At 39.6% G+C, this 12797-nt stretch overlaps 1 protein-coding gene across 1 annotated transcript in view; it reads right to left on the reverse strand.

The window, feature by feature from the left end:
- Nucleotides 1-2350: 2350 nt before the first annotated feature.
- Nucleotides 2351-12797, reverse strand: part of LOC133630601 (segment polarity protein dishevelled homolog DVL-3-like) — a 68219-nt gene continuing 57772 nt past the window's right edge. The window contains exon 15 of the mRNA XM_062022185.1: nucleotides 2351-3307. Within this exon, the coding sequence (XP_061878169.1) occupies nucleotides 2958-3307 (350 nt within the window). The 3' untranslated portion in view covers nucleotides 2351-2957. The remainder of the gene's footprint in view (nucleotides 3308-12797) is intronic.

Here is a 12797-nt window from a genome sequence, read left to right on the forward strand (position 1 = left end):
AGATATACCAACACCCGGACACATTTTTTTCTCTAAATTTAGCCGCCCCATTCAAAATAATTGCCCAGGCCTGGTATAGGTCATTAGATTAGTGTATATTAACAAATAGTGCTTTCAATTATTTTAGGTCATGACCCACCTGGAGGCTGGAATAATTCCCACAATCGCCCTGAACTTTATTTCTATTGAGAACTTGATATTATAACGCACATCCTTCATACATGTCACTGAAGACCCCTTTATTTCCCTCTTTCCTGTCACAAACTTCTCCATGTTCCAGTGTACTTAATACTTCTACTGGGTGGAACAGAGAGCCTGTTATTTTAATAGAGCACCGCTGCCACCTAGCTCATCGTTCTAACATGAATACTAGACTGTAGACACACTAACGCTCGGGATGCGGAGTTATGTAAAACACAGAAAGAGCAAGATTACGTTTGGCGTGCGTTTTTTTCAGAAGCAGTTTGAAAATATTGCCTAATTTTGGAAGCTACGATTTTTTTTTTAGACATAAGGGACTAATATATAAGTGAAGGATGTTGAATACCCATTTGACCTCAAGGGTTGTATAAATCTGTGCCGTGCAAACACATGTGTCCTCATCATCATCATCATCGGCGTTCACTCGAACAAGTATGATGATCCTCCTGGTAGGGGTGTATCCCTTTATGGAGTATGCCTGTACGTGACTTAGTGGGGAGACTGGTGTCACCACATGATCCTTGACAGAATCGGGTCAGGGTCCAGTGGCATGGACTCCAAGACGACCCTTTTCTGCTGCAGCCTTCTTCCGCCTTCGCACCCGTTGCGGTAGTTCTTAAAATCTACCGTCTTCCGCCTGCTCCGCCGTTGAGGTCTTCACCTTAGCCCTGGCTAGGAGGCAGTCAGGTACTAGGCCTCTGCCAAGGGCCACCTGAGGTAACAGTAGTAAAGGGATTAAAGGCCTACTGAAAGCCACTACTACCGACCACGCAGTCTGATAGTTTATATTTCAATGATGGAATCTTAACATTGCAACACATGGGTTAACACGGGTTAACTTATAAAGTGCAATTTTAAATTTCCCGCGAAACTTCCGGTTGAATACGTCTATGTATGATGACGTTTGCGCGTGACGTCAATTGTTGAAACGGAAGTATTCGGACACCATTGAATCCAATACAAAAAAGCTCTGTTTTCATCGCAAAATTCCACAGTATTCTGGACATCTGTGTTGGTGAATCTTTTGCAATTTGGTTAATGAACAATGGAGACTGCAAAGAAGAAAGTTGTAGGTGGGATCGGTGTATTAGCGGCTGGCTGCAGCAACACAACCAGGAGGACTTTAACTTGGATAGCAGACGTGCTATCCGACGCTACCCGCCGACCGCATCGATGATCGGGTGAAGTCCTTCGTCGCTCCGTCGATCGCTGGAACGCAGGTGAGCACGGGTGTTGATGAGCAGATGAGGGCTGGCTGGCGTAGGTGGATAGTTAATGTTTTTAGCATAGCTCTGTGAGGTCCCGTAGCTAAGTTAGCTTCAATGGTGTCGTTAGCAACAGCATTCTTAAGCTTCACCAGGCTGGAAAGCATTAACCGTGTAGTTACAGGTCCATGGTTTAATAGTATTGTTGATTTTCTGTCTATCCTTCCAGTCAGGGGTCTATTTCTTTTGTTTCTATCTGCAGTTAAGCCCGATGCTATCACGTTAGCTCCGTAGCTAAAGGGCTTCGCCGATGTATTGTCATGGAGATAAAAGTCACTGGGAATGTCCATTTCGCGCTCTCGACTCTCATTTTCAAGAGGATATAGTATCCGAGGTGGTTTAAAATACAAATCAGTGATCCACAATAGAAAAAGGAGAAAGTGTGGAATCCAATGAGCCAGCTTGTACCTAAGTTACGGTCAGAGCGAAAAAAGATACGTCCTGCACTGCACTCTAGTCCTTCACTCTCACGTTCCTCATCCACAAATCTTTCATCCTCGCTCAAATTAATGGGGTAATCGTCGCTTTCTCTGTCCGAATCGCTCTCGCTGCTGGTGTAAACAATGGGGAAATGTGAGGAGCCTTTCAACCTGCGACGTCACGCTACTTCCGGTACAGGCAAGGCTTTTTTTTTATCAGAGACCAAAAGTTGCGAACTTTATCGTCAATGTTCTCTACTAAATCCTTTCAGCAAAAATATGGCAATATCGCGAAATGATCAAGTATGACACATAGAATGGATCTGCTATCCCCGTTTAAATAAATAAAAAATCATTTCAGTAGGCCTTTAACCTCCTAGTGCCCCAAGACCCCATAGAGGAGCCTCCACTGATGGATGCACTTTAACGTCATGCCCAGGACACACACAAGGCAACACTTGGTCGTAAAGTTAAGTCATAAAACTATATTTATAAATTAAAAGGCATTTGCTTGATAAAAGAGTAGTGTGAAAGACATGGTAAGAACAAAGACGTATATGTAGTGTACAGATGACTGTTGAAGCTGATCACGACGTACATGATTGGAAAGAAAAAAGAATGCATTCGGACAGTAAGAAGGTCTGTAATTCTCTTAAAAGGACTTTTTTTTTTCTCTGTCAAGCAAACATTAAAGTCTGAACAAGGTTAGTGTTCATGTTGGAGGTAAGACCGTAGACGAGGGGCGCATGGCAAAGAATGTCAGGATAAGGAAGACCGGCTGCAGGGAAAGAGACACAAAAAACATCCACGTAGAAAAGCGCTGAGTCATCCTCCCCGTCTGTCTGTTTCCACCATTTCCCCCCCCCGGCCCCCTGCTCGGTCTTTGTCCGAGCACTAACTCTTCCCCACTGAGAGGCGGAAACTGACAGAGGCGCTTTGGTTCCATCTTGAGTGAGGGAAGAGGCGGGTGTTTTTCTTCACTGAAGAAAGTATGGCCACAACGACTAAGGAGAGAAGCGTCCATGCTTTTAGGGATCGAGGCTGCTGAAATCTTCATCCTTGCTACTCTTTATCACATGACGTCAACAAAGAACTCGCCGGCGTTGCCCACGGCCATCCGCAGGGACTGGCGCGAGGCGGTGAGCTCGGGGGGGACCGAGGCGACCTCCCGGCCGGGCGGGGCACCGGGGGCGGCGGTGGACAGATGCGGGGGCATGCCGGGCGGCCCGTAGACCAGGCCTGGCCCGTAGACTAAGGAGTGGGGGTTGGCACTGCGGTGGCTGGAGGAGCTGCGGACGCTGCGCTCGCTGGGGGGCGCCACCGAGCGCTCGCTGGGAGCCCGCTGGCTCCGGACCTCCGCTTCGCTGCCGCTGCCGCCAGATTTCCGGCCCTCGTTCTTGCTGCAGTTGGAGCCGCTGCTTTCTGTAGAGCAGACGGTGGTTATTAGTCACACATAAATCATTGACTAACATGGAGCCAGTATAGTAAGCCACGCTCAACTGACCTACTTTATTTACAGACGGCCAGCTTTCGCTTTAAAAGCTGCACTAAAGCACACAAGATCCCGCACTGCAAAAACTGAAATCTAAGGAAGATTAAATATCTCAAATAAAGGTGATAGTTGAAGTAAAGTGAAGTGAATTATATTTATATAGTGCTTTTCTCCAGTGACTCAAAGCGCTTTATATAGTGAAACCCAATATCTAAGTTACATTTAAACCAGTGTGGGTGGCACTGGGAGCAGGTGGGTAAAGTGTCTTGCCCAAGGACACAACGGCAGTGACTAGGATGGCGGTAGCGGGATTCGAACCTGGAACCCTCAAGTTGCTGGCACGGCCACTCTACCAACCGAGCTATGCCGCCCCAAGTTGCTTATTTTCTGTCTGATAAGATAATTCTTCTCACTAAGCAGATTTTATGTTAGAGTGTTTTAACTTGTTTTAAGTGTTTTGGTCCTAAATGATCTCAGTAAGATATTACAACTTGTTGCTGAGATTTGATTGCCTATATTGAGTAAGGGTGTAACGGTACACAAAAATTTCGGTTCGGTACGTACCTTGGTTTAGAGGTCACGGTTCGGTTCATTTTCGGTACAGTAAGAAAACAACAAAATATACATTTTCTGGTTATTTATTTACCAAAATGTGTAAACAATGGCTTTATCCTTTCAACATTGCTTTGAAATAGTTCTGTGTGTGTGATGGATGTTGTTTCCCTTTTATTTTTGTTATCTTCTCTTCTTTATTTGTAAAACTGTATAGAGACACAAAATATATGTCAAATAAACACCACTAAGTAACTACATTTCTATAAATGTTTGCTGCATAACATGTTTTCACACATACACACACAGCCCATACAATAGCATGTAAACAGTGCTCATAAAGTTATGTAAATAGCCGTACACAGCTCATTGATTGAAACTTGTATTAGTAGATTGCACAGTACAGTACATATTCCGTACAATTGACCACTAAATGGTAACACCCCAATAAGTTTTTCAACTTGTATAAGTCGGGGTCCACGTTAATCAATTCATGTAACACTCAAAGCCACACATAAATAAGATTTACATATGGAATGGTTGCAAACACACCAAGAAAAATTCCTAGTTTGTGAACCCGTTCTCAAACAATGGCAATAAAACTATTCTGATTCTGGTTCTGATAATATACATGATATACTGAAGAGGAGAGACACAAACATTGCACCCTCCCTTAGAGGAGTGAGCTAGCAGCAAATAAGCTACATGCTAAGTAGCAACAAGCTAAAACATGAGCTATCGTTAGGGCTGCAACTAACGATTATTTTGATAATCGATTAATCTGTCGATTTTTACTTCGATTGTGACTGTGTCACAAACCTGGGGTAAAGTTCGACTCAGATTTTAAATTCGAAAAACAAATCAGCAGCGTCGTACAAAAAAGCTTTTATCAATTACACCAAATAGCGAAAGTGAAACCGCTTCTATCAGGACATGATCTCGAGAAATTAATCCACGCCTTTATCTCGACTCGTTTAGACTACTGCAATGCCCTGTATGTAGGCATTAGCCAGGCCTCCCTCGCCCGCCTGCAGCTCGTGCAGAACTCTGCTGCTCGTCTGCTAACACAGACCCGCAGACGTGAGCACATCACCCCTATATTAGCGTCCCTTCACTGGCTCCCTGTGCGTTACAGAATCAATTTTAAACTCCTTTTATTTGTTTTTAAATGTCTAAACAACCTCGCGCCAACATATCTCTCCAATCTCCTTCAGCCTTACTGCCCCACCCGATCCCTAAGATCAGCCGATCAGCTGCTACTGACGGTCCCAGACACAAGGCTGAAGCTTAGAGGTGACAGAGCTTTCGCTGCTGCTGCTCCCAAGCTCTGGAACGACCTACCTCTGAGTGTTAGACAAGCCTCCTCTCTTCCTGTTTTTAAATCTCTCTTAAAAACATACTTTTATTCCATGGCTTTTAACACAGTGATATCCATCCTGCAATGGCGCCCCATAATACACCTGCTGTGAACCTGTTTTTATATTTTATTTATTTATTTTTTATCGTGTTCTGTTTGTGTTGTGTTGTGTTTGCTCGGTTCTCGTATTATCTTTTAACCTGCCCATTGTACAGCACTTTGGCTACCCCTGTGGTAAATTTTAAATGTGCTTTATAAATAAAGTTGATTTGATTTGATTAATGGAATAATAATCGGATAAAAGCGACAAACTACATTTCTATCCTTTCCAGTATTTTATTGAAAAAAAAACCAGCATACTGGCACCATACTTATTTTGATTATTGTTTCTCAGCTGTTTGTACATGTTGCAGTTTATAAAAATGTTTATAAAAAAAAAATAAAAAAATAAAATAAAATAATTTTAAAAAATTAAAAAACATTTTTAAATTGCCTCTGCGCATGCGCATAGCATAGATCCAACGAATCGATGACTAAATTAATCGGCAACTATTTTTACAATCGATTTAATCGATTAGTTGTTGCAGCCCTAGTGGCACAGTACTATTTCTACATTTACACACGCACACAACGTCTTCATGTTACTCATAAAACAGACACAGGACTTACAGACAATGTTTCCAAGGCACTTTGTGGGAAGAAACAACAAACTTGGAGCGCTGAAACACGTAAATCCGTCTCGTGCGGAGACTACCGGAAACTAGAGGAGGGAGCAACTTGCCTTCAAAATAAAGGTCCCATCTCATTACCTGATAATGTTACGTCACAGTGTGGAAACTCATTCGGTGCACCTCCGTTCCGAACCGAACCCCCCGTACCGAAACGGTTCAATACAAATACACGTACCGTTACACCCTTAATATTGAGTAAAACATGCTTGAAACTAGAATATCAAGTGTTGCAAAGCTGTGTCATCAACACTCACAAGTAGAGATGTCCGATAATATTGGACTGGCGATATTATCGGCCGATAAATCCTTTAAAATGTGATATCGGAAATTATCGGTATTGGTTTCAAAAATTAAAATGTATGACTTTTTAAAACGCCGCTGTATGGAGCGGTACGCGGACGTAGGGAGAAGTACAGAGCAGTTGCATCTCCCAGTCAGCAGCCCCTCCCACATCCCTTCTCCCACACACAAAACAGGAGTTGCAGCACGACTGCAGCATGAGAAGTTTACTGGCGACGCTTGATGACCTCATCAAACCGCCGCGAGCGCAGCATAACAACAACAAGAGTGTGTTGTTGCCGGTGCTGTAGCCGTGGCTAACAAGCCAGCTCGCTCGGTGACTGACTAACGACACCATGTGTATGGTTTGGGATTATTTTAAGGTGTCTCTGACGGATAAAAAACTGGCAATTTGCAATGACTGCCAAACGTTGGTTATGCGAGGAGGAGCCAAGACGTCTTCCTTTAATAAGAGCAATTAGATCTCCCACCTCTTCAAGAATCATAAGGAGATACACGATGAATACAAGCGGAAGATGGATGAGAATCAAAGTGAAAAAAAGTAGTACCACACAGTTGTCGCTTAAAGACTACGCCGAGAAAAAACAAAAATACAACAAAAACCACCCCTGTCACAATGCAGCATTTCAGAAGCTCTGGCTGACTGCTAGGCCACTTCAAGCACTCACCACTAGCTTGCAGCACATTTGTGTTACTCATACAAATACGGTAGAGCAGGGCAGATTGAACCCAGTTTATAATTTCCTGTTATACAGTATACCAGGCAGTCTTGCACTAAAGGAGGACTATGTTATTGTTTACTTTATGACTCTAGTATACTCTGGACTGAAACTGTGTGCCTTCATTGTTTTTGTAGCTGTTTACATTTTTTTTTTAATAATGCACTTTATGAAAGTCAAAGTATAGTAATTCCCATAGTTGTAGTGGGTATCAGGATTATCTCAGGGAGAGCATGTCCCAAATTCCAAGCTGCTGTTTTGAGGCATGTTAAACAAAACAATGCACTTTGTGACTTCAATAATAAATATGGCAGTGCCATGTTGGCATTTTTCCCATAACTTGAGTTGATTTATTTTGGAAAACCTTGTTACATTGTTTAATGCAACCAGCGGGGCATCACAACAAAATTAGGCATAATAATGTGTTAATTCCACGACTGTATCGCTTGATGTCGGAATCGGTAATTAAGAGTTGGACAATATCGGATATAGTCAAAAAAGCCATTATCGGACATCTCTACTCACAAGTATAAAACTGCTTTTTCGAAATAATAATTTCTTATTTCAAGCATGAAATAAAAAAATCATGACTTTGACACAATTGTATCTCATAATTAAAACAGATGACAGCCAAATGGACTTTGCCATTTTATTTTCAGTGAAACAATAGAAAAGATTTACTCTTATAGTAGTACAGTTGGCACAGTGCAGTAAACTGACAGTTAATATTTAAACATTTGACATTTCAAACAATTTTGAACAGAAATACCGTAGTTTATGCACATTCAGATAAATTCTTCAAAATTACAATAAAAAAAAAATTGGCCGGGGGCCGGGCTGTAAATAAATAAATAAATATATATAAATATAATGGCCAATTTTTTTTAATTTGTAATTTTGAATAATTTATCTGAATGTGCATGAACTATTATATATATATATATATATATATATATATATATATATATATATATATATATATATATATATATATATATATATATATATATATATATATATATATTCCTTGCGCACTAATTGCCTGAAAGAGCACGCACTTGGCGCGATGATGTCATGTTATCGATGGGAAAATGCCTTTTTAGACAATATGATTTGCCTGAGCGGCTAGGAGACCCCGAGAGTAACAAGCGGTTGCCTTGTTGCCTTTCCATTAAGAACAATAAACTAGTTTTTAGCATAAGTTTGCTGGTTTCAAGAAATGTAATGCCGAGCGCAAATCATTATGTCAAGATAATGGCACTAGCATTTACTTCATTTAAGAATATTTTTCAACATACTGAGCAAAAAGGTCTCATATTTGTTTTTCCTACCAAGAAAAGTGCACTTGTTATTAGTGAGAATATACTTATTTTAAGGTATTTTGGGGTTCATTGAGGTTAGCTCATTTTACTTGTTTTGGAAAGTCTTGACAAGCCAAATTTTCTTGTTCTATTGGCAGATAATTTTGCTTAGTTCAAGTAAAATATCCCTCATTTTTGTATTTTTTTCCTTGTTTTTGAACACTGACTTTTTGCAGTGCAGTGGATCTTTAAACGTGAAGACAAAAGCCCAGTATGAACTTCATGTGCTACGGGATAACGGCGGGACGGGATGTGCGAGGTGCGGGCGCACTCGGTACACATGGGCTGTTAAGCAAACTCCTGCAAACCACAATGTCAGACTTTCCACTTCTCAGTACGGTACATAAAATACAGGTCGGGTTCTTTGGAGGTTGTTGGGTTGGCTTGATAAAATATTTGTGCCCTCCTGACAGAGGAAGGCTGTGTTGTTTTAGGCCTTTGAAGATAGTAACTGTAAACATTTCTGGAATCAAAGAGCATACATTTTTCTCCATGCAAAATAGAGGGCTTCGGATTTTTCTACATTACCCACAAATAGGGTTGTCCCGGTACCGATAAAATGTATTTCGATACTTTTCTAAATAAAGGGTACCACAAAAAATTTCATTATTGGCTTTATTTGAACAGAAAATCTTAGTGTACATGAAACATATGTTTATTATTGTAATTTAGTCCTTAAATAAAATAGTGAACATACTAGACAACTTGTCTTTTAGTAGTAAGTAAACAAACAAAGACTCCTAATTAGTCTGCTGACGTATGCAGTAACATATTGTGTCATTTATCTACCTATTATTTTGTCAACAATATGAAGGACAAACTGTAAAAAATGATTATTAATCTACTTGTTCATTTACTGTTAATATCTGCTTATTTTCTGTTTTAACATGTTCTATCTACACTTCTGTTAAAATGTAATAATCACTTATTCTTCTCTTCTTTGATACTTTACATTAGTTTTGCATGATACCACACATTTAGTTATCGATCCGATACCAAGTAGTTACAGGATCATACATTGGTCATATTCAAAGTCCTCATGTGTCCAGGGAAGTATTTACTGAGTTTATAAACATAATATGAATGTTAAAAAAAAGGAAAAAATATTTTGTGATGATAAAGAATATCGATGTAATGATAGTGGTATCGACTAGATGCGCTATTGTACTTGGTATCGTTACAGTGGATGGTAGGTGTAGATCCACCCATGGCATTTGTTTACATTCAGGAGGGCTAGCTTGCTGTTAGTGGTGAGTAGTGAAGCATGTTTAGCTATTCATGTTCCTCCAGTGATAATGCTACTTGTAAGAAACTTACTTTATTTGTCGCCATGGAGGCCAGGATTAGTGATTTAGAAGTAGCTAAAACTGTAAAAAATGTAAAGGAGAGGTGTTGTAATGTATAAGTATGTGTCAATGACTTTTCTTAATTCAAGTACATCATATAGTATGATTTTATTGTTATAATTGTATTGCATGTTATTGTATATTTTTTAGTTCAGGTAACCAGGGACTGCAGATTGAAATTAGCGGTTTAGGTATAATCTGGTGCAGAACATATGTCTTTGAGCTTAATGTCTCTGTGCAAAATGGCACTTCTTAGGAGACATTATCTGGCGTTTTGTTTCGCAATATTATGCAAAACCAACTTTTTTTAACTTTTTCTTTTTCAAGCATGTTGTCTAACATCCATCAGCTATTTGATGTTATCATGGAGGAGGTGCAGGGGATTGTAGTAAAAATGTGTGCATCTGTCGTGAGTCCATGCCCAAGAGGATTAAGGGAGTTACAATTTGGACATGTTCACTGTAAGATGTACTTACCATTGTTGCCAGCTCTTTAGACAACAATCACCTTGTGTTGAGTTATTTTCACGACAGTAAATGCTTGTAGAAAAGCTGTATGCTGGCTACTCCAAGCTATATGATAACATGTGAAGAGTGTATTTTTGTAACGTACAATATACAGGTGAAACTCAAAATATTTGAATATTTTGCAAACATTCATTCATGTCAGCAATTAAACTTCAAATGTGAAACTAACATGTGATATAAACTCGTTACATGCAAAGTGAAATATGTCATGGCTTTATTTTTTTGTATGAAAATAGACCTGAACAGATCCGGCCATCGGATCCATTCACGACACGATCATGACTTAAAGGAGCCATATGTAATAATTTCATGTCAAGTCATCATTAAATGGCCCTGATATGTCAAAAGGCATAAATAAATCATCATCTTTTCCAATACCTATTTGACTGATAACAGTAGTTCAGCCGGGATATGCTCATTTCAAAATTAGATTTACAGCCCCGAAATCTTGTTATTGTTTTCGTTTCGATGTCCCGCCCTCCACCATTTGACCAATTAGAAAGTCACATCCAGGTTCCCAGTTACGCACCACCATCTTCGTCTGGTTACTGCCACTAGTAAAGTTAGTAAACATGTCAGACATTAGTCAATCTAAATGTTACCATTCTCAACTCAGGGTTTCTCGCAGCACCTTGTTGTTAAGGTGGCCGCCTTAACAACACAGAGCCACCGCCTAAACTAAAGTTTTTTTTGTTTTTTTAAATTAATTTGACTTAGTCATTATTTTGACTTAGTAAATATTGACTTACTAAGACAAAATAATGACTACCGGTAAGTCAAATTAATTTAAAAAAAACCAAACTTTGTTGTTAAGGTGGCCGCCTTAACAACAGAGAGCCACCGCCTAAACTAAAGTTTTTTTGTTTTTTTTAAATTAATTTGACTTAGTAAATATTGACTTACTACAGACAGTGGTGAAGTAGGCCAGCTTCGTCGCGTGAAGAAGCCTACAATTTTTGGTTGTGTTTTCCACTCCGTGTGCTGAATGGCGATATACGATATATATCTCGATATTTTTTCCGTAAAGTAAAAACAAAACAAAACAGTCCTAGTTACCTGAGATACTTACTATGTCATTATTTTGTCTTAGTAAGTCAATATTTACTAAGTCAAAATAATGACATAGTAAGTTTCTCGCACCACTTTGTTGTTAAGGTGGCCGCCTTAACAACAAAGAGCCACCACCTAAACTAAAGATTTTTTGTTTTTTTTTAAATTAATTTGACTTAGTCATTATTTTGACTTAGTAAATATTGACTTACTAAGACAAAATAATGACTAAGTCAAATTAATTTAACTAAAGTTTTTTTTTTTTTTTTAAATTAATTTGACTTAGTCATTATTTTGACTTAGTAAATATTGACTTACTAAGACAAAATAATGACTAAGTCAAATTAATTTAAAAAAAATAAAAATACTTTAGTTTAGGCGGTGGCTCTTTGTTGTTAAGCAGCACCTTAACAACAAAGTGCTGCGAGAAACTTACTTACTATGTCATTATTTTGACTTAGTAAATATTGACTTACTAAGACAAAATAATGACATAGTAAGTACCGAATTTTCCGCACCTAAAAACCACAAATTTTCTCAAAAGCTGACAGTACGGCTTATAACCCGGTGCGCTTTATATATGGATTAATATTAATATTTATTTTCATAAAGTTTAGGTCTCGCAACTACGGTAAACAGCCGCCATCTTTTTTCCCCGTAGAAGAGGAAGCGCTTTTTCTTCTACGGTAGGCAACCGCCCCCATAGAAGAGGAAGCGCTTCTTTTACTGTAAGCAACCGCCAAGGTGAGCACCCGCCCCCGTAGAAGAAGAAGCGCGCGGATATTTCATTTCATTTGTGTGTTTCTGTAAAGACCACAAAATGGCTCCTACTAAGAGACACGCGTACAAGGTTCCACTGACTTTTGATATTCCTGTGAACCGCACTGTGGATACAACGGGAGCACGTACGGTTAGCTTGCCATGCTAACCGCCAGAAACTTCCACCCATGGTGATATTCAAAAGGAAGACTTTGCCAAAAGAGAACTTTCCAGCCGGCGCCATCATAAAAGCTAACTCGAAGGGATGGATGGATGAAGAAAAAATGAGCGAAGAGACCGGGTGACTTTTTTCACGCAGCTCCGTCCCTGTTGATCTACGACTGCATGCGCGTCCACATCACAGATGGTGTCAAAAAACAAGTGAAGCACACCGAAGAAGAAGAATTCGAGGGATTTGTGGATGAGTAATAACTTCAGAACGTGAGCTTTAAATGTTTATTTTGTGTGTTATTAACGTTCGAGCAACGTTGAGTTATTGATGTTGCTATTGCTCTGCACTATTTTGAGTGTTACTATTTTTGTGATTGCACATTTGCACATTACATTTTGGGAGTGAACAGAGTTGTTAGAACGCTGGTTTGTAATATATTATTAAAGTTTGACTGACCTATCTGACTGTTTTTTTGACATTCCCTTTAGCGCAGCGTAGGTGCGGCTAATAACACGGGGCGGCTAATAGGTAAACAAAGTTTTGAAA

The sequence above is a fragment of the Entelurus aequoreus genome, linkage group LG16 (genome assembly GCF_033978785.1).
Source record: "Entelurus aequoreus isolate RoL-2023_Sb linkage group LG16, RoL_Eaeq_v1.1, whole genome shotgun sequence".
NCBI classification, from domain to species: Eukaryota; Metazoa; Chordata; class Actinopteri; order Syngnathiformes; family Syngnathidae; genus Entelurus; species Entelurus aequoreus.